An 18,983-nucleotide genomic window follows, 5' to 3' on the forward strand; every position below is an offset into this window, starting at 1 on the left:
ATATTATTTTATTATTCATCATTCATATTTATTAACAATTAAAAACAACAACCAACTATATCTTTCTCTTCTTCCTCTTTTCCAAGCAACACTGTAACCGCGGCAAATAGCTTGCAGCTCAGCTTCCAATGGCGGAAACCAAATCCACCGAAACCAGCAACGTAGCTATTGTCTCTCACTCTACTCCAATTACCTCCGCAACTGTCTTTGCACTTTCTACCGCTTCCATCCTTCCAATCTCTTCCGCTCTCTCCAACCTCGCTACTCCTTTCCTATTAATCCACCACCGCCAATGCATACCTCTTCCTCTCCCTTCCAATTTTTGCGACTCTAACATGTATGCTCATTCTCATTTTTCAATAATTCCTAACTGAATTGAAATCGAAATCACGTGCTTCAATTCTACTCGTGAATTTAATTTCTCTGCGATGTATAATGCTTTTTTTTCAAGTACAATGAATAGATTTTTTTTAAATAAAAAATATTATTTTTAAAAATAAGTTATTTTAACTTTAATTTTTGGAATGCTTTTTTTTAGTATCGTGGTACCTCTGGGAGAACTTCTATAATTTTATAAAGTTTGCTGTATTTTCTGACCAACTTCACCCACATTCTCTCTAAAACTCTGAGAACGAAATTTAAATTTTTAAGTCATTATCTCTCCAAGAATATACAGAAGTACACAGACAACAAATATAACTTCTTTAACATTGTCGACGACAATGACAACTATTATCATGGTCTCGAGAAATACACAGGTACGCAGGAATAAATCATATTTAACAAAGATTTTTTCTATTATTTCCTAAAAAAATCATTACTTTCCAAAAAAAAAATACGACTTTTTCCTTGCCCAATTTGATATTTATGAAAATGTATAGTGAAATTTGCCGAAAATACGGCGAACTATTGAACTCTATAGAAATATAGAAATTTGCCGGAAGTGCGGCGAACCTTATAAAAATAATAAGGTTTGCCGGGGGCACAAACTTGGCTGAAATTCTAAAAAAAAAAAACGTAGTCCGAAATTTAAAGTCCTAATAATTTGTTTGGGAAAATATTTTTTTTATTTTATTATAAAAAAAATCCTACCATGAATGCTAGGTTTATAAAATAATAATTATAAAATAAAAAATAAATTTTAAAATTAAATAATAAATAAAAAATTAATTTATAAATAAAATTAAATAAAATTTATTTAATAATTATTAAAAATATATTTTATTATTATGACCATATCCAAACCTTATGGGACGGTAAATCCTTATGTAGTTATGTACTGTGATTGTTCATATCTCTAATCCGTAGTAGTATTGCTATGCATAATCATTCGTTTCTGTTAATGAGCCATAACTCACACGATATTCCGCCTCTTTTTCATCTCAAAGGTTTTGGGTTCGAGTTTGTGTAGGTGTGTATTGTGTACTTAGAATTAAGAATTGTCTAATCTATTAGGGTATTTATGATTGGGTTGTCCAATCCACCGACAAAAAAAAAATCATTCGTTTCTGCTTTCATCATATTTGACTGACAGAAATCAAAATCCAGAACTGAACACGTGTTGAAATATGAGCTCTAGGAGAGGAGATGCATTTGGAAAACCTTTTAATGGTGACTCTTCTTACAAAGGGAAAACTGTGTCTGATTATCACCCAACCACTGAGCAATTGACTCAGGGTTTTGCCGAGGTTAACCTAACCCTTCACAAGATGATGGTCAATGGGAGGTTTATGTAAAGAAATCAAAGAATAGAGCTGGAAGCAGCATCACAAAACCACGAAGCCTCAACAGCTAAGGCCTCGAAATAATCGTGGAAGGTCCCACATATGCGAAATGAATAATGTGTCTTCCATTCCATTAAATCGACCTCCGTTGGAGGCTTGGAGCATAGGTGGAATTGGCAATCTAGAGCTGGTTTTAATGATGATGATGATGTCGATGATGAGGGGATGTGATCTCTGATGTTATAGAAGATACTGATGATGATCTAATGAGTGATGACTACGATTCTGACATCAGTCAAAAGAGTCATGACAGTCGCAAGAAGAACAAATGGTTTTACCGTTCTACAAATTCTTCAAGAATTTGGATGGCCTAAGTGTTGAATAGATTAATGACCCAGAAAGGCAGTGACACTGTCCAGCATGTCAAGGTGGCCCTGGTGTTGTTCTTTGGTACAGAGGGCTACAGCCTCTAATGACTCATGCCAAAACTAAAGGTTCAAAAAGAGTAAAGATCCATATGGAGCTTGCTAAGCTGTTGGATGAGGAATTGTGCAGAAGAGGTACATCTGTAATTCCACCTGGGGAAGCGTTCGGTAAATGGAAAGGTTTTAAAGTTGATGAGAATGACCACGAAATAGTTTGGCCCCCGATGGTTATCATCCAGAATTTGAGCAGGATGAAAATGAAAAAGTATTTCTATATTTTCTTATTTGTATCGAATGATGAATAATTAGTGATGTTTTGTTTTGGTTTTTATTTCTGATTTTTGTTTTAAATCCACATTTTCTTTTTTTGAAGCCTCAGCTGCAGGCTATCTTGAGGCTGACCGCCTGCACAGACATTTTGCTGATCAAGGAACTGACCGAGATGCTTGGTTTTCTCCCTGGTGGCAAGCGTTAGCTCTATGGATACATTCCCAAGGTTTTATTTCCCTCCTTAATCCTTCAGTTGTTTTTCTCGCTTTCGCCTGGTTGCTACCATTTGTTTGATGTCTATTGGTTGCATGTGATTAGAGTCGTTTCTATGGATTTCTGTCTCATTTCATCTGAAATTGTATAGGTAAATCTAGACTCTAGCTAGTATGACATGAGATCATATCAATAGATGGTTGTAAAACAAGTTTGGCAAATGAGTGAAGACAACCAGCAACTCATCTATTTGAAAGATAAGGTTGCCAAAGAACGAAGACACGCAAAAGCTCTTGAAGAATCTTTTGGTATAGTGTCCAAGAAGTTGCAAAAAACAGCAGAGAACTAAAAAGCAACATGAAAAAAATAAGGCAGAGGTAATAAGGCTATCTCCAAACATTGTCATCGTGATTTAGGTTCAGGGAGAACCTGCCTCTTTGCTTATGGCATTTACATTTAGTATTTTGTGGGAATTTACTTTTGGATTTGTTTCAGATGAAAGTAGTTATATATCTTTTTGGTCAGTCACTGGCACTAAGTTTTTCAAGGTCATGAAATATGTGTTGCTTCTTATTTTGTTCCTGGTTTCTGACTATTGTATCTTTGTAATGCTAGATGCACATGCAAGAAGAATTTTTTTTAAGGAGCAGCTTAGAAACATTCATGATTCAAGGAATGCAAAGGAAGAAGATTTTGAAAGAATGCAGCAGGAGAAACGTGAACAGGTGAAGCAGTCCGGTGCTAGTCCTTTAAATGCAGAGGAGGGGAGACGCAAGTATGACAATGTCTTGTCTTTAATTTATCTCTTAGATTCAGTTGTACTATTCAAAAAGAAGATTCATTGTCATCTGGTGATTGTGCAGACTTGAGAATTTTGGGGAATCAAATCTTCAAAAGAATGTATAGTTATGCATAGTGCATACAAAGAGATTAACGCAGCGAAAACAGAAAGTGATATATCAACATTTTTAGGAACTGAGAATGTAAAATTTAAGTGCGGATGAAAAATTTAAAAAAATGTCATGACTTGTTAGCAAATTTAGATGAGTAAATCCTCGTAGTGGTCTCTGAGATTTATGAGATTACCCAATCTAGTCTTTAAGTTCCAATTTCATCATAATGGTTCCCCAAATTTAGTTTCGAGCACCATAGTAGTCCCCGAGGTCATTTCTGTTGGTGACTCAGTTGACGGAGTACTGAACTGGCATTGTTTGTCACGTTGGAGGTTCTCAATGGTTAGATGTTGTGGCAAAATTGCAATTGGACCCAATTTGGTCCTTCTTCCATTATAAAACCCTAATTCATCCCCAATGTCTAGATTGTGTTCTTCTTCTTCTTACTCTTCTTTTTCTTCTTTTTAATCGAAGCTCTCTGATCATCTACAGTTACTTGACATTGAGAAACTATAATGGGACGTGGGAGCACTGTTGCCGGCAGTTCGATAAGGTTACCTTCTAATGAGGTATTGGGCTAGGATGACTAATCATGGGAGCACAACGCGCGTGCCGGAATGGTGTGGCAATGGCTACCGTCCGGTTTTGCAATAGTCTGGGACATATTCGAATCCAAACAAACCTTTTTTTGGTTGACCCAATTATATGTGAGTTAATTTGTTAGTGTTAAGTTGTTAGTTCTCTGTTTCTGCAGCATCTTTACATTTTTGGTTTGTTTCAGACAAATAGGAAGAGATGGTTTGGGTAGTTTGTATGGGAAGACACTAGCCAAGATGACCAAATTTCAGAGTATCCCATGGTTGTTTCAATTGGACAGGCGCGGGCTAAAATCCACCTGGAAACTAGTTATCCTTAGTTTCCGTCAGTTTGGAAGTAAAGTAGGTTTTTCATCTTTAAAAATATGAATTACTAGTATATTTTAATTTCTCACACATTAGCAAGATATTTAACGCAATCTAAACGTTTGGGATGAATTAGGATTTTATAATGAGAGAGGGATCAAATTGGGTCCAATTACAATCTTACCACATTATTACCGTTGAAAACCACCAACGTGCAAACAATGCCAGATCAGCACCCACAGAGATCACTATGGTAACTGGAGTTAAATCTAGGAGACCATTATGGTAAAATTAGAATTAAGGATCAAATTGGATAATGCGATGAATCTCAAAGACCATTATAAAATTGAATTTAAATGGGTTGAAATGGATTAGATTGCTTAATGGCGCAATCAACTTAATTAAGAGTATAGTGATGTCTGAACAACGCTCTGCTAGAGTTTCCACCCAAGAGGACGACCTAGTACAGAGAAGCACAAAAAAAAGTGAAAACTCGAGGAGAGGTTGACCTTAATCAACCGTCCGACTATATGGAGATTATTCCAGTTGAGGCAAAGGCTATACCAGCTTCGAAAGGATCATATAAGGATACTCTCTTAACCGGCCCTAGGCTTGAAGACGACCATGATAATTCTTTCAACATAGATGATGATGCTCCTAACCTTGAGGACAAATGGTACGAAGATGATGAAGATGGGGTGAATATCGAAAAATCATTTGACCCTTGTCCCACGATTCCAGTGTCAAAAGAGGAATTTAAAGAGTGGTGTAAGTCATGGAAAAATGCTCTCAAGGTCAAAATTTTGGGAAAATGTGTGACTTTTGCGTTCACGGAGCAATGCCTCTGCAAAGATTGGGAGAATGAAGGTATGATTCATGTTATTGATATGAATCGTGATTAATTTTTGGTTCACTTTTCAGATGAGGAGGACTACGCACATGCGCTTATAGAAGGGCCCTGGATGATCGCCGGCCACTATCTCATTGTTTAGAGATGGAGACCTTTCTTCTTATCCGGATCCATAGAAGTTAGAAAAAGCGCTACCTGGATTTGCATCCCGAATCTTTCGATTGAACTTTATAACCACCGCTTTCTTTAGAGGGTAGGATCGGTGATAAATCCCATTTTTAGGGTTTATCTTGTGCTTAATTTAGTAGATTTTATCCATTATTCTCACACTTATTCATATAATTCGCATGTTTTACATTTTCCTTCCTAATTTTGTACTATGATTGAAAACATGTTTCTTTGGCCTTAAATTTGCTAATTTTAATCCCTCTTATTACTATTCGATGCCATGATATGTTTGCTGAGTGTTTTCAGGGTTTATAGGGTAGGAATGGCTTAGAGGATGGAAATGAAGCATGTAAAAGTGGAAGGAACGCAAGAAAATGATGTTTTGAGAAGCTGGCAGCGACGCGTACGCGTGACATGACGTGTATGCTTGACTAGTGAAGTCGGACAGTGACACGTACGCGTGACTGGTGCAGAAGACGAGCGACGCGCACGCGTGGATGACGCGTACACATGCCCATGATTTTTGCCAATCGACGTGTACGCGTGGGCGACGCATACGCGTGACAGAGCGTCACGTGCTGCATTACACAGAAAACACTGGGGGTGATTTCTGGCCCGAAAACACAGAATAGAGGCTGCAGAGTGGGGGGAATCATGATTCAACACCTCATTATTCACACATTAGGTTTTAGATGTAATTTTCTAGAGAGAGAGAGGCTCTCTCCTCTCTCTAGGTTTTAGGGTTCTTAGTTTTATTCCTTTTCAAATTCTGAATTCTATCTTATTTCAATTTAGTTTCTCTTCTACTTTTATTTGTTCTAACATTCTAGTTTATTTATTTTCCTTGTTGATGACTTTATGTTGCCAATTTAGTTTATGAATTCTCATGTTAGATTTGATTTCCCTTTTAATGCAATTTGAGGTATTTCATATTTATTGCTCCTTTCTTCGTTTGTTATTGTTGAATGCTTGCAATTGTTAGTCTTAGATTTTATTATTCCTTGTTAATTTTCTATGCTCTTGTTTGTGCCCACCAAGTGTTTGATAAAATGTTTGGTTGGATTTTAAGTTAGCTTTCTTTATGTTCTTAGCTTAGATTGAGTAATTAGAGACTCTTGAATTGTCAAAGTCTTTTGTTAGTTGGTGATTGAAACTTGCTAGTTGGCTTGAGCTTCACTAACTCTAGTCTTTGATTAGGACTTGTGAACTCAAGTTAATTTTCTCACTTGACTTACCTTCAATTGTTAGAGGTTAACTAAGTGATAGTAAAAGGGCAATTACCATTACAAGTGACTATGATAATGGGGATAGGAATTCCAATTATCAATCCTTGCTAAGACTTTTCTTAATTATTATTTTATTTCCTTGCTATTTACATTCCTTGTTCCACATTTCAAAAACCCAAAAAGATACAATCTTATAACCAATTATAAGTACACTTCCCTGCAATTCCTTGAGAGACGACCCGAGGTTTAATACTTCGGTTGATTTTTATTGGGTTTGCTTTAGTGACAAACAAATTAAATCTGATTGGGGTTTAATTATCGGTTTAGATCTATACTTGCAACGCGATTACTTTTGTGAAATTCTTTACCGACGATTTTCCCCCATCAATCGGCTATTGGTCATATGCTAAAGGTTGATCGAACCACCTCTATCCACTCCAGGGGAAAGGTCGCGCGTATATGTGTTGAGATCAACCTAGTTAAACAACTTGAGCCCCGGATCTTAGTTCTTGGATGTGAACTCCACCTTGAGTATGAAGGTCTGTATCAAATTTGTTTTGCGTGTGGCAAATATGGTCATAGATAAGAACAATGCATGGTGAACCTAGCATCTAGTGACAATCCTATGGAAGAAGCTTGCGCCGGAGATACTTCTGGTGGAGGTATCGGCTGAGAATGCTGGTGACCAAAATGGAAAGACTGCGATTCCACAAAATTAGCGCAATCATAGTAACGATCAAACCAACCCTGATTTCGGGCCTTGGATGCTGGTAAAAAGATACACTAATAGAAAGAAAGCTCAATTATGACAGAAAAAATCTCATACCAATCAGGAGCGGGTACTAATTATAATTCTGAAGAAGAAGAGCCTCCTAAAGGGAAAGATTCTGATTCGGGATCTCAATTCACAGTTTTGCATGGAAAAAGTTTGGAGAATGCACAGGGGAGTATGGAAAGTTTGGAAAAGGACCAAGTGGCAATAGGACTTATTGGGCCACAACAATCCCAAGCACAACAGATGACAGGTAAGACCCAAACTCATAAACGGGTCCTCAAACCGGGATCTGGGAAAAACCCATAGAACTTGAAGAAAACTATGCCTCCACCAAAGGTCTTACTTGAACTGGGTGGGAAACTAAATCAAAATCGAAACAGGGTGAAGATCTCAGAGAAGGTTCTAGGTAACCCTAGAGGGTTGGAAGCACCGTCAAGAGCTATGAAAGGGAAAGACAAAGATATCGAGCTTGAAGGTATGGAGCTTATTGTCAAGGAATATATTAAAAGGATGGAGAGAGACCAATGGGAAGCCTTCGAAGCCTTGAAGGATATCCGTATGAATCTAGATCAATATGTGGTCCGCGATAACATCTTGTTCAATTCGGAGAAGAACCCATAGCCGCCAAGTGCACAGTTGGGGGTAACTGATCCCAGGGGTTACAAAGTGAAGCAATTGGATGTCCCTATGGTAGAAGCTGGTGACAGTGAAAGCAAAGAGGAATCGCCCTCCAGGGACCGGGTGAATCCGAAACAATGGGCTCTTGCCCGCAAGTGATTCTGGCCGTTGGTGGCTCCTTCTTCCTTGTCTTGTTAATGATGAACATAATTAGCTGGAACTACAGGGGCGCTGGTAGCAAAACCTTCCCCTCAATCATCCGGGATCTTCGCCAGCAGTATGGGGCAAATTTATTTTTTCTTCTAGAAACTCACATTAGTGGTACCCAAGGGAAACAGATTAGGGACAAGATGGGATTTGATAAGTCCTTTGTTGTGGATGCTGTGGGTCATGTTGGAGGCATATGGTGTTTATGGGATTCCTCTGTTTGGAGGGTGGACGTTTTGGAACATGATAAATAGTTTATTCACCTCAAAGTCTCTGGCTCGGGTAACAACTCAACCCCCTGGCTCATTACTACTTACGGTAGCCCCCAAAGGGTGACCAGAAGACCCTTATGGAACTCCATTAAATCGTATACTAGTAATATCAATCTCCCTTGGTGTCTTTTAGGTGACTTTAATGCAATGCTGCATAATCATGAAAAGCGTGGAGGGGCAAGAAATAATAGTCAAAGTGCCTGCAAGGAGTTTCAAGAATGTGTCTCAAATTGTGGCTTAGTTGACTTGGATTATTCTGGTTGGCCGTTCACTTGGAAGAGAGGTAATCTCGAGGAAAGGCTGGACAGGGGGCTAAGCAACTTGGATTGGCAAATTGCTTTCCCTGAGGCTTGTGTTAAACACCTGCCCATGCTCAAATCAGACCATTCTCCTATCTATTTGCAACTCTCCAATACTATGATACAAAATAGAGGAAGACCGTCCTTTCTTTCCTTGCTTCCTGGATCACCCACCCAGATTTTAGAAATATTGTGGATGTCTCTTAGAATGTTCAACTATCTTGGGCTGAGGGTATTTCGTTGTTTAAGAGCAAACTTAAAGATTGGAACAACTCAATTTTTGGTAACATTTTTAAACGGAAACATAGAATCCTTAGAAGGCCACAGGGGATTGCTACTAGTTTGGGGTATTCTCAGAATTCCTTTCTTGAGAAGTTGCAGAAAGACTTGTGGTTGGAATATGGACACATTATTATTCAAGAAAAAATTTTATGGTTCCAAAAAGCCAGGTGCAAGTGGATCGAGTTTGGGGATAAAAACACAATTTTTTCATGGCTCTACTATGATTAGAAGACGCAGGAACAAGATTATCTCTCTACAAAATGACAATGGTGATTGGGTAACTGATAATGCGACTCTGGAGAATATGGCAACCACTTTCTTCTTAAATCTATATACAGACAGCCCTACTCATACTCCCTTTATTCTTAAGAATATGTTTCCCACCTTGAGTAGCTCCGATAACATCATGGCCCAAAATGTGACTGATGACGAAGTGAAAGATGTTATTTTTGGCATGGGTAGTTGGAAGGCTCCCGGCAGAGACGGGCTTCAAGCCATCTGGAATAAAGTTGGCACTGATGTCTGTGAGCTAACCAGAAATATTTTTCAAGAACCGAACAAGATCAGAGAGGTAAATGAGATGCTTATCACTCTTATCCCCAAAGTTGAACCTGTCTCACATTTAAAACAACTGAGGCCCTTCAGCCTTTGTAATCTCTCCGTACATTTTTGTGCTCTGCATCAAAAGATTATCCCAACTCATTAGTATAGCAATGGAGTAAGGTTTTTGGAAACCTACTCATCTCAAAAAGGATGGTCCCCATATCTCTCACCTGTGCTTCGCGGATGACATTATTATATTTGCCTAGGAAAATCTCGATCAAGCTAATATCATTAATAAGTGTCTCGAGGTCTTCTGTGATAGCTCGGGTTAGAGTGTCAGCAAAGAAAAAATCAGGGTCTTTTTCTCTAAGAATGAGGGACACAATGTTCGATCAAGGGTGAGCAATGTCTTGTAGTTTGCCAGAACTGATGACTTAAGAAAATACATAGGTGTTCCTATTCTTCACTGCAAAGTGTCCAAGCATACCTTTGAGGGCATTATCAACAAGCTTCATACCAGGCACAATTCTTGGAAAGCCTTCTCACTTTCTCTTGATGGAAGAGTAACTCTGGTGAAATTTGTTCTATCCTCTATGCCTGTATATAATATGCAATCTGTTGTTTTACCTTCTGCTACTTGTAATATTGTTGACCGTATCTGCAGGAATTTTATTTGGGGAGACACAAAACAAACCAAGAAGATACATCTCCTTAGTTGGAAGAAAGTTTGTGAGCTAAAAAAATTTGGGAGTCTGGGCATTAGACATGCAAGCCAAATGAATCAAGCCTTTATGATGAAGGCTGGATGGGGGCTTATTGAGAGAAAGGATGCTCTTTGGGCTAGAGTCCTCAGATCAAAATATGGCAGCGGCACGGATATCATTCCCAAAGTGGAAAGGAAGCGAAACAACTCGAATCTTTGGAAGGGTATCTGCTCTACTTGGGACAAGGTTCAACACAATTGCATTTGGAGAATTGGTGATGGCTCCCAAATTCGCTTCTGGGATCATTGCTGGGTCCCTGGTGTAGGACGTCTAAGCGAGATCGCAAGCCAGGTAAGCAATAATGTCAATTATTCTGATATGCTGATGGATTTTCTTAACGTCTCAGGGCACTGGGACATTGAGAAGCTTTAGGAGATGCTGCCAGAGGATACTATCAAGAAGATTGTTGCTATTTTTCCTCCGTCCCCGTGGAAGGGAGCTGATTGCATTCCCTGGGGACCTTCCCCAGATGGATCCTTTAGTACCAAGTCAGCCTATCAAAATCTCATGGAGGCTCACGATACTCCCAATAAGATCTTCCAGTTGGTGTGGATGTGGCAGGGTCCTGAGCATGTCAGAACCTTTCTCTGGCTGGTGGCATATAACGTAATCCTTACAAACTTGAAAAGAAGACGCAGACACTTAACCACTGATGATGCTTGTCCTCAGTGCCGTAACCATGAAGAATCAGTCATTACTTCGGGACTGTTTCCATGCTAGGAGCATATGGCGAATACTTATCCCCCCTGATGGCAACAACTCGTTCTTCAACACAAACCTCAATGATTGGTTATTACTAAACCTTACTTCTAATAATAACTGGTCATGCTTATTTGGTGTTGCTGTGTCATCTTTATGGTACTTCCGGAATAAACTTGTATTCAATGGAGAGACTATTCCTAACACTAGTGTTGTTCACCAAATTCAAGCGCGGGCTGAGGAATTCCTAAAAGTGGTTAAAAGCAAGTTAAATCCACAAAATATACAAGCTGTTAGGGAGTCTCTTGTAGGCTGGTCTCGACCTGACGGAGAGTATGTTAAGTTGAATGTTGATGGTTCATGGTATACTCAGAGAAGTAATGCTGCGTGTGGGGGAGTGTTCAGGGATTCAGCTGGGAGGTTCTTGAAAGGTTACTCCTGCAATTTGGGCAACTGCTCAATAATGCATATGGAACTGTGGGCGATCATTCACGGGCTGAATATTACTACAATGAACGGCTACCAAAACCTTATTGTGGAGTCGGACTCGGCTGCTGCTGTCAACTTTATCACTCATGGATGTCCTCCAGCTCATCTATATGCTCCTTTGATTCAGGACATCCGTAACTTGGCTGCATGCCTGCAACAAATCCTTTGGAGGCATTCGCTTCGTGAAGCAAACTCGGTGGTGGATCTTCTTGCCAAGAAGGGACAAGACCTCCCCCTTGGATTACACCTTCTTGATCGAGCCCCCCTCCCCCCGGACATTAGTTATACCCTGCTGTGTGACTGCTTAGGGACCCTCAGAGTTAGAGGGTCTTAGTTTTTCTTTCTGCTGTATATTTCTTTTCTTGCTTTCTTTTCTTTGCTGGGTCCTTGACCCCCGTAAATCACCAAAAAAAAAAGGGTTAAAAATTTAAAAAATGTGTTTTAATCATTCCATTTCAGTTCTCCACACGAGTGTATTTATTTAGTTGAGTAATAATTGAGAATTCTTTATTCTCTTAATTGTCATCATAATACTTAAAAAAGGTAAATATATATATATATATATATATATAATTTTAAAAAAATCAAAAAGATAAAAAATTTAAAACCTTTTATTTAAAAATGAAAAGGATAATTAAGAGTATTAGTATATGTTTCTATGTCTTGCATGAAATAATATACAAAATTATATAAAATATTTTTTTAATTTTTTAAAATAAAACCTTGTATAATTATTTTTGTTATAAAAAATTTATAAAGTTAATTGAATTTAAAGTTTAACTATCTTTAATATTGAAAATAATGAAATCAATGAGTAATAATTTTATTTGTTTTCAAAGTATAATAATTACTCATTAATAGTAATATATAGTTTGTAATTACATTGATGTTTAATTATTCTGTTAGTTCTTACAGTTTCATCAAATTTTTAATTAGGTCTCTATACTTTTTTTTCTTTTCAATTAAATTCCTACATTATTTTTAATTTTGTAATTAGGTCATTTTTATGTAAAAAACGTTAAAATTAACAGGATATTTCTCCCAAAATACATGCGGTCAAAGATCTAGTTAGGTTTTTAATTATGAATACCTTCAATTTGCGAAAAAAAAATTCAATTAACCCTAACATTTTTTTACACTAGAAAGGACCTTATTATAAAATTAAAAGCAATGTAAAGACCCAATTGAAAGAAAAAAAAAAGTATAAAAACTTAATTGTAAATTTAGTAAAACTATAAGTACCAACAGAATAATTAAACCTTAAATTAAAATATTTCCATTAGAATTTTATCTTTTCAAAGATTTCTCTTTAAATAACATTAATGGTTAAACTTGTAGACATTTTTTTATAATTCATGAGTAAAACTTTCAAAATCTCTCTTATGTTAAAATCGATTTGAACAAATATAATCTAATATGAGATCAAATTTATCCTTGAACTACCTTCTTTATTATCATAACAAAAAAACCTATTAGAGAAAACTGTTTTTGTTAAAATTTATCTAAAATAGAAAAAGAAATATAAACAATGAAAAAAAAATCTACAATTTAAAATTAAAATATTTACCATCAAGAAAGAAAATGAAGAGAAACTTTTAGTAAACAACTCAAACGTTAACGTGACAATAAATTGAATCTAATAATATATATTTGAATTAATTAAATTAAATTATTGATATAATAAATTAATTATAATTATTTAGTACAATAAATTAAGTTAAATAAATAAAAAATATCTTATAAATATGTCATATAAAAATTATACTATTTTTAAAAACAATTAATCAAGATACAAAAAAAAATTAATACAAATCAAAACAAAATCAATTCAATTATTCTTATAAAATCAAATAATAATATAATTGATTATTTAATACTGTTAAATAAATAAATAAAAAACACTTTTAAGAATAGGCCACATCATTTTTCTAATTTTTCTAATTAGTTATAGGGTGAGATAATGATAATTTACCGCGGGGTTAACCGTTGTTGAACATTTAAGAGTGACTCTGATATATGCAAGCATTTTCCTCAAGAATGGAACAACATGACATGTTTACGCGACCAGACATGTTATTTTAGTAGATTCCACTTATGACTTAAATAATGCAACGTTTTCCCTAATTTCTAGGACAAAAATAAAACGTGACAATGTTTGACGTGACCGATCACAACCCTGTAATTTTGTTTCTGTTTGACCCCTCTATTCTTAGCATGGAACGTTTAGAAGGTAGTTTCGGAGAAGCTACAACATTCCAAGAAGATGGTTCAAAGATAAATATGGTGAATGTTTATCTGCCATCTAGATGTCAAAACAGATGCAATAAAACTTTGCTTCTACATCATACATTCATACGTTGGTCATCTAGATAAGAGTTCTCTTATAAAAAAAGGAAAAAAAGAAAAAGTAATAATAGCCCTCTCAAGTTGTGTCCCTCTAGATAATAGCTAATTTTCTTAGTATCTTAGTTATGTCAATCCCCTTTTTTAGCAGTAAATATAACTATGTGGCAAAGTGGCATGGTCCATTGCCATTTCGGAGAGATTACAACTAGTTGATGTGGCAAAGCCAAATGGTTAAGACTACTTTTTGAGGTCAGAGATTCTTTGTCCTCACTGGCTCCTCGTTCTTGTAACAGAAAATCGTTAACTTACACTCACTTTCTAATAGGCCTCTCTCTTTGACAATCTTTTATTCATCTCCTGATTTTCCTTTTCTCGACCCAATTTTTTCTTTCGTGGGTCGTAAGATATCAGAAAAGGAGGATCAGGAGCAGCGTAACCTTTACTATCATCATATTCAGCACACTTTATTAGGTAAGCAAGAATTTGTTCGTCATTTTAGGTTCATAGTTTTTCATTTATTGTTTTATGAAAGTTGGTTCTGTTGTTATATCAGACGATTTGGATTCATTTAAGTTCTGTAATAACAATTTCTGGAGGTAACAAAGATGAAACCTGGTCTTCTACTTTTCTGAATGTTTTATTTATTTATCAATTTTCAGTTACTTGAGGGTCAAGTCCAGCCCCAAGGCATTAAAAAGGTCAAAGAGAAGCAGGTAAACCAGCTAATACAGATTCTGTTAAACGAAAAAAAAAAAAATTTACCAATGTTTGTTGATGGATTGGGTCAAGATTGTGCAGCTAGAGCATTATTGAGGGACATTGGTATGTTCATTTTGAAATACATGGCCCGTGTTTATGGGGCTTTATTTAGAAACAATTCTGTTCCCTAATCTCCGTGTATAAGATTTTGTTACACCCTGACATACTTTAGACAAGATCAAAAAAGCAATATGCTTTGTGGGTCATCCTGAACACTCATGAAATTATTTGCATTCCTTGGATCTCAAGTCACATGCTCTAGCTTCTCAACTTATGTTTCTTTTCTTATCTTTGATGGACTTTCCTCTTTTGATTCAAGGATATTTATTGCAGGCTGGGAATGGAGTCCTTAAACCGAACCATGACGACAATGGAGAAACCACCGATTCCCAGCTCATCATCAGCAGATTGCAAACCACTAACCACGTTCGTTCAAACAAACACAGACGCGTTCAGGGAAGTAGTGCAGCGACTGACGGGTCCATCATCTATGGCGGGAGAAGGCATGGCATCAAAAGAAGGAGGATGCACGAAGAAGAACTCGAGCAAGCTCCATGAGAGAAGGAAATACATGAAGCCAAAGGTTGAGATTGTTAAGAGTAGTAGTTTGCATTGTAAATCAGGGGCGTGTTCGCCTTCGGTTTCAAGAAGCTCTAGCTACCCTGCTAGTCCTGTTTCAGGGAGCTTCCCGGCAAGCCCTCTCACACCTTCAACGATCTTCTCCAAGTTGAGCATTCTAGAAGATGACAAGAAAGATGATCTTGATTTAGACCTTAATATTGCAGTGCCGTCTGAGACGAAGATGATAAGCACAGAGGAACAAGAAGAAGATGAAGAAGAAGAAGAAGAGAGAGCTATCAGAGAGAGGCGATTTTATTTGCATCCATCGCCTCGTCCCAAACCTGGATTTTCTGAACCTGAACTTCTGCCTTTGTTTCCCATGGCATCCACTGAGAAAGTGTAGTCTTCATCGTCGTCATCATTTGTAACTATATTATTGTTATGTATCTCTTAGCATATGCTTCAAATTACAGACATACATGGTATATATGCAACGCATTTGTAATATCAAATATTCCTCCTTCTGTTATTCTTTTCTCTGCTAATTTAAGCTACGAGAGCTTTTTTTTCTCTCCTACTTAAGGAAATTTTTATAATGTCACTTATTTTTTTATAAATTCTTACAAATATACAAATATACAATGCAAAAAATGAAAACGTCATTATTATTTTTTCTTATTAAATCCAAATTCTTATTTTGTTCAGATAATTCTTGTACACTTTTTATTTAATTTTAAAAATAATATATATACATTAAAACTAATTACTGTGGATGTATATATGGTGCGTTTTCTGATGGTCATCTTTGTTCCATAGCTATAGTGACTACAAATAACTAACAAATCACAATAAAATACGTGAAAGATAAAATGTTTGTTGACCATAATTTTGACCAGTACAATAAATTTTTTTCTTTTTTTTTTTTTGTCTTAACTTCTTAGCATCAACGAAATAATAATTAATATACTAACAAAGAAGAAATGGGATTGGAACAAGGAAAAACGTCATCTAATCATATAATTCCTCTTCTTGGATTCACTCTGGCTACTAGATTTGGTTTGCCGCTACAAGTAATAGCCTCAAGTTGGTGAGAGATATCTTCTTCTACCTGGAGTTACATGGAACCGAATGCGATCTTTGTTTCGACGGGGCTTCTTGTTACAGTCCAGCAATCGGTATCCATGGCCATCGCCACCCATCTGCCTCCGCGCCTCTTCCTTGATGAGATTGCTTCCTTCGTTCCCTGCGATAATCGGAGGCTCTATTTTCATTTACCCAATACCCAAATTTCCCTTTTTTTTTTGCCATTGTTGCCTCCATCATCTTGTACCACATACCACCATTGCTCCGTTAGCTCTTCTCACTTTTCGTTAGCTCTGACATGAAAGTGGAATGCTAGGGGCTAGCAATTTTGGTGTTTTGTAACCATCAATTGGCCATCAATAGTATTTTTAATGGTGTGAGATTACATCTAATGGTGGAAAATCACTCACTTTTGTTTTAATGGTTAAATACTGGCCAGAAAACACAAAAATTATTGGTCCCCAGACTTTTTCGACATAAAATTTGTCTTATCCATGTATTTAGGTGAAATACATTCCCTCAATTAGTTATGAGCATGATTTGAACCTAATTCAAATTTTAATCTAACTTTTTTTTATTGTCAAATATCACTTCTTTATTTATTAGTCAATTTATAGTCACATATAGTCACCATTAACTTAACCACCATAGACCTGGCATATATATATATATATATATATATATATCATTTTCAATATTTATTCTGTATTGTTAAGTATATTTTATAACATTAAGCATCTCTTGTTCGGCACGAAACCAATATTCCCTATCCCTATTCTTGCTTATTCGGGACCGGGACCCCACTCTAAACGATCCCTCTCTCTCACATACGTCTTATATATGGAACAAGACATTGTCAGTGTAGGTTTTTCTTTGAATAAATGAAATTGTTTCTTACATCGTTAACTCACCTTCTTTCCGGAATTTGACACTGGGGGAGAATTCATTTCTCATATTATGTTTTACAAGTTATAATTGAATACTTATATGTTCACACTTGCACCATATATCTATGACTCTTATCTTCTTCTTATGGCTTCAGAAATGCATATTCATGCTTTTCTTTCCTTAACTTGAGATGCACATCCTATCACAGGGAACTACTTCCCAACTCTTTTCTTCAATAACACAGTAACTGAGAACTACTTCCCAACTCTTTTCTTCAATAACACAGTAACTGAGCTAGTGCTTAATCTGGAAGTTGCTCCTAGAAGCATGGTTGACCAACAAAGGATGATGGATTTGGTTTGCAGCATTGTTAATCATCTAGTTATTATTAAGAAAACTCTGCATGCATGTTGTTTTTGCTGCAGGCTTATTATCGATGTGCCTTTAATTGGTCATCGCCTTTCTGTCTTCCGTGATGGTAAGATGAGATGAGATGAATTAATTTTGCTATCTATCTCCACTATACTACTGCTACATGCATCAGTTTATTCATCTTTTGTGCTTTGCTGCCTTGCAGACCTTAATATCTTTCTCATATATCTATACCACAAGTAGTGGATGTGGAGAAGAGGATCATCAACCCGTGGAGCAACAAGAGAAGAAAATTAACTGACCTACTTTAATTTCTTTTTTTTTCTTAATGCTATCTCCCTCCCCCAGGACAGAATTTTCTTTTTCTCTCTTTTTAATTTGCTCGGAACTGAAGTGCGAGAGAATGAATAGTATTTCAAAGATTAGCTGAAATCGATGTGATTTGGATCTAAATGTGATGTCCAGATTTTTTTCTGGTGAAAGTTTTAATATCTTTTTCAACGACACAAAGCCGTCCAAAGTCTTTGATGGTGAATGGGAGTTGGTATCTAAAAGAGACTTTGATGCTTAAATTAACAAAGAATTTTAGCCAAATTTTATAAATTAGGATTGAGAAATATCTGTGTGTGATTGAGTATTTATACAGTAAGAGTGATAGCCTTACTATCATTCTATCATTTATCCACTTATAAGGATGGGTGATTTTTTTTTTTTTTTAGGGGTTGTTAGAGATCCTATATTTGAAATAGTGGGCAAATTTATTTGGATGCATGTTAGTGCAGTTAAGAAGTTAAGATTCTATATGTAAATCGAGCCTATAAAGTCAGGTATAGGTTGGTGTAGTGGATATAGACTCTTGGGTCTTATTCATTTTGGGCCTTACTTTGATACTGAGTCAGGATATAAACAGTGCCCATACTTGAGGTCAAGTTTAGTTAAGTCGGACTATAGCAATTCTATGAGTAAGTTGTGTTGTCAGTTAGGTGCTTAAGTCTAACCACTTCGCAAGTCGGTTTTTCGACATGATTCTATCTGAGGAGGTCGGCTGACTCAACGTGATTTTATGTGAGGAGGTCGGCTGACACGACATTATTTTGATTGATGTGATGTTTCATATTTTGTCACTGTTCGCGTGCCTTTTTAGTTTTCTTGGTAACTGTGCATAACATTTAAAATAGGATTAAATTATAATTTTGCCCTTATTTATAGTTATATAAACTTGATTCCCTCTTCTTCTTTTTCTTCTTTTTCACTTCATTTCCTTTGCACAAAAGCTCCCACTTCTCTTACAAAACTTTACATTCCCTAAAAATTACTTTCTCTCTGAAGCCTTTTTTGATATTGCTGTATTTTAG

The 18,983-nt window shown here is 36.4% G+C and overlaps 2 protein-coding genes, 1 long non-coding RNA gene and 1 pseudogene across 4 annotated transcripts; all 4 read left to right on the top strand.

Annotated features, from left to right (window-relative positions):
* Window positions 1-1,699: 1,699 nt before the first annotated feature.
* LOC112735309 (protein SUPPRESSOR OF GENE SILENCING 3-like) lies at window positions 1,700-3,597 on the top strand (annotated as a pseudogene).
* A 4,604-nt stretch (window positions 3,598-8,201) lies between these two features.
* LOC140177697 (uncharacterized) lies at window positions 8,202-10,803 on the top strand. Its single transcript, XM_072210845.1, has 3 exons — window positions 8,202-8,463; window positions 8,677-9,695; window positions 10,084-10,803. The coding sequence occupies exons 1-3, from the start codon at window positions 8,202-8,204 to the stop codon at window positions 10,801-10,803; spliced, it is 2,001 nt and encodes a 666-aa protein (XP_072066946.1).
* A 3,191-nt stretch (window positions 10,804-13,994) lies between these two features.
* Window positions 13,995-15,814, top strand: LOC112732973 (VQ motif-containing protein 31-like). Of its 2 annotated transcripts, none has more exons than XM_025781815.3 (3): window positions 13,995-14,436; window positions 14,625-14,678; window positions 15,044-15,814. In XM_025781815.3, exon 3 carries the CDS (start codon window positions 15,065-15,067, stop codon window positions 15,686-15,688), a length of 624 nt encoding a protein of 207 aa, XP_025637600.1. In that variant the 5' UTR covers window positions 13,995-14,436; window positions 14,625-14,678; window positions 15,044-15,064; the 3' UTR covers window positions 15,689-15,814. The 2 variants fall into 2 exon arrangements, with proteins under 2 accessions (XP_025637600.1, XP_025637599.1); XM_025781814.3 differs by having other exon boundaries at window positions 14,153-14,436; window positions 15,058-15,814.
* A 1,429-nt stretch (window positions 15,815-17,243) lies between these two features.
* Window positions 17,244-18,138, top strand: LOC140178189 (uncharacterized). The gene is made up of 2 exons (XR_011870443.1): window positions 17,244-17,734; window positions 17,834-18,138. It is a non-coding gene; the product is annotated as an uncharacterized lncRNA (long non-coding RNA).
* The last annotated feature ends 845 nt before the right edge of the window (window positions 18,139-18,983 follow it).

Source organism: Arachis hypogaea, chromosome 13 (genome assembly GCF_003086295.3).
Source record: "Arachis hypogaea cultivar Tifrunner chromosome 13, arahy.Tifrunner.gnm2.J5K5, whole genome shotgun sequence".
Taxonomy (NCBI): Eukaryota; Viridiplantae; Streptophyta; class Magnoliopsida; order Fabales; family Fabaceae; genus Arachis; species Arachis hypogaea.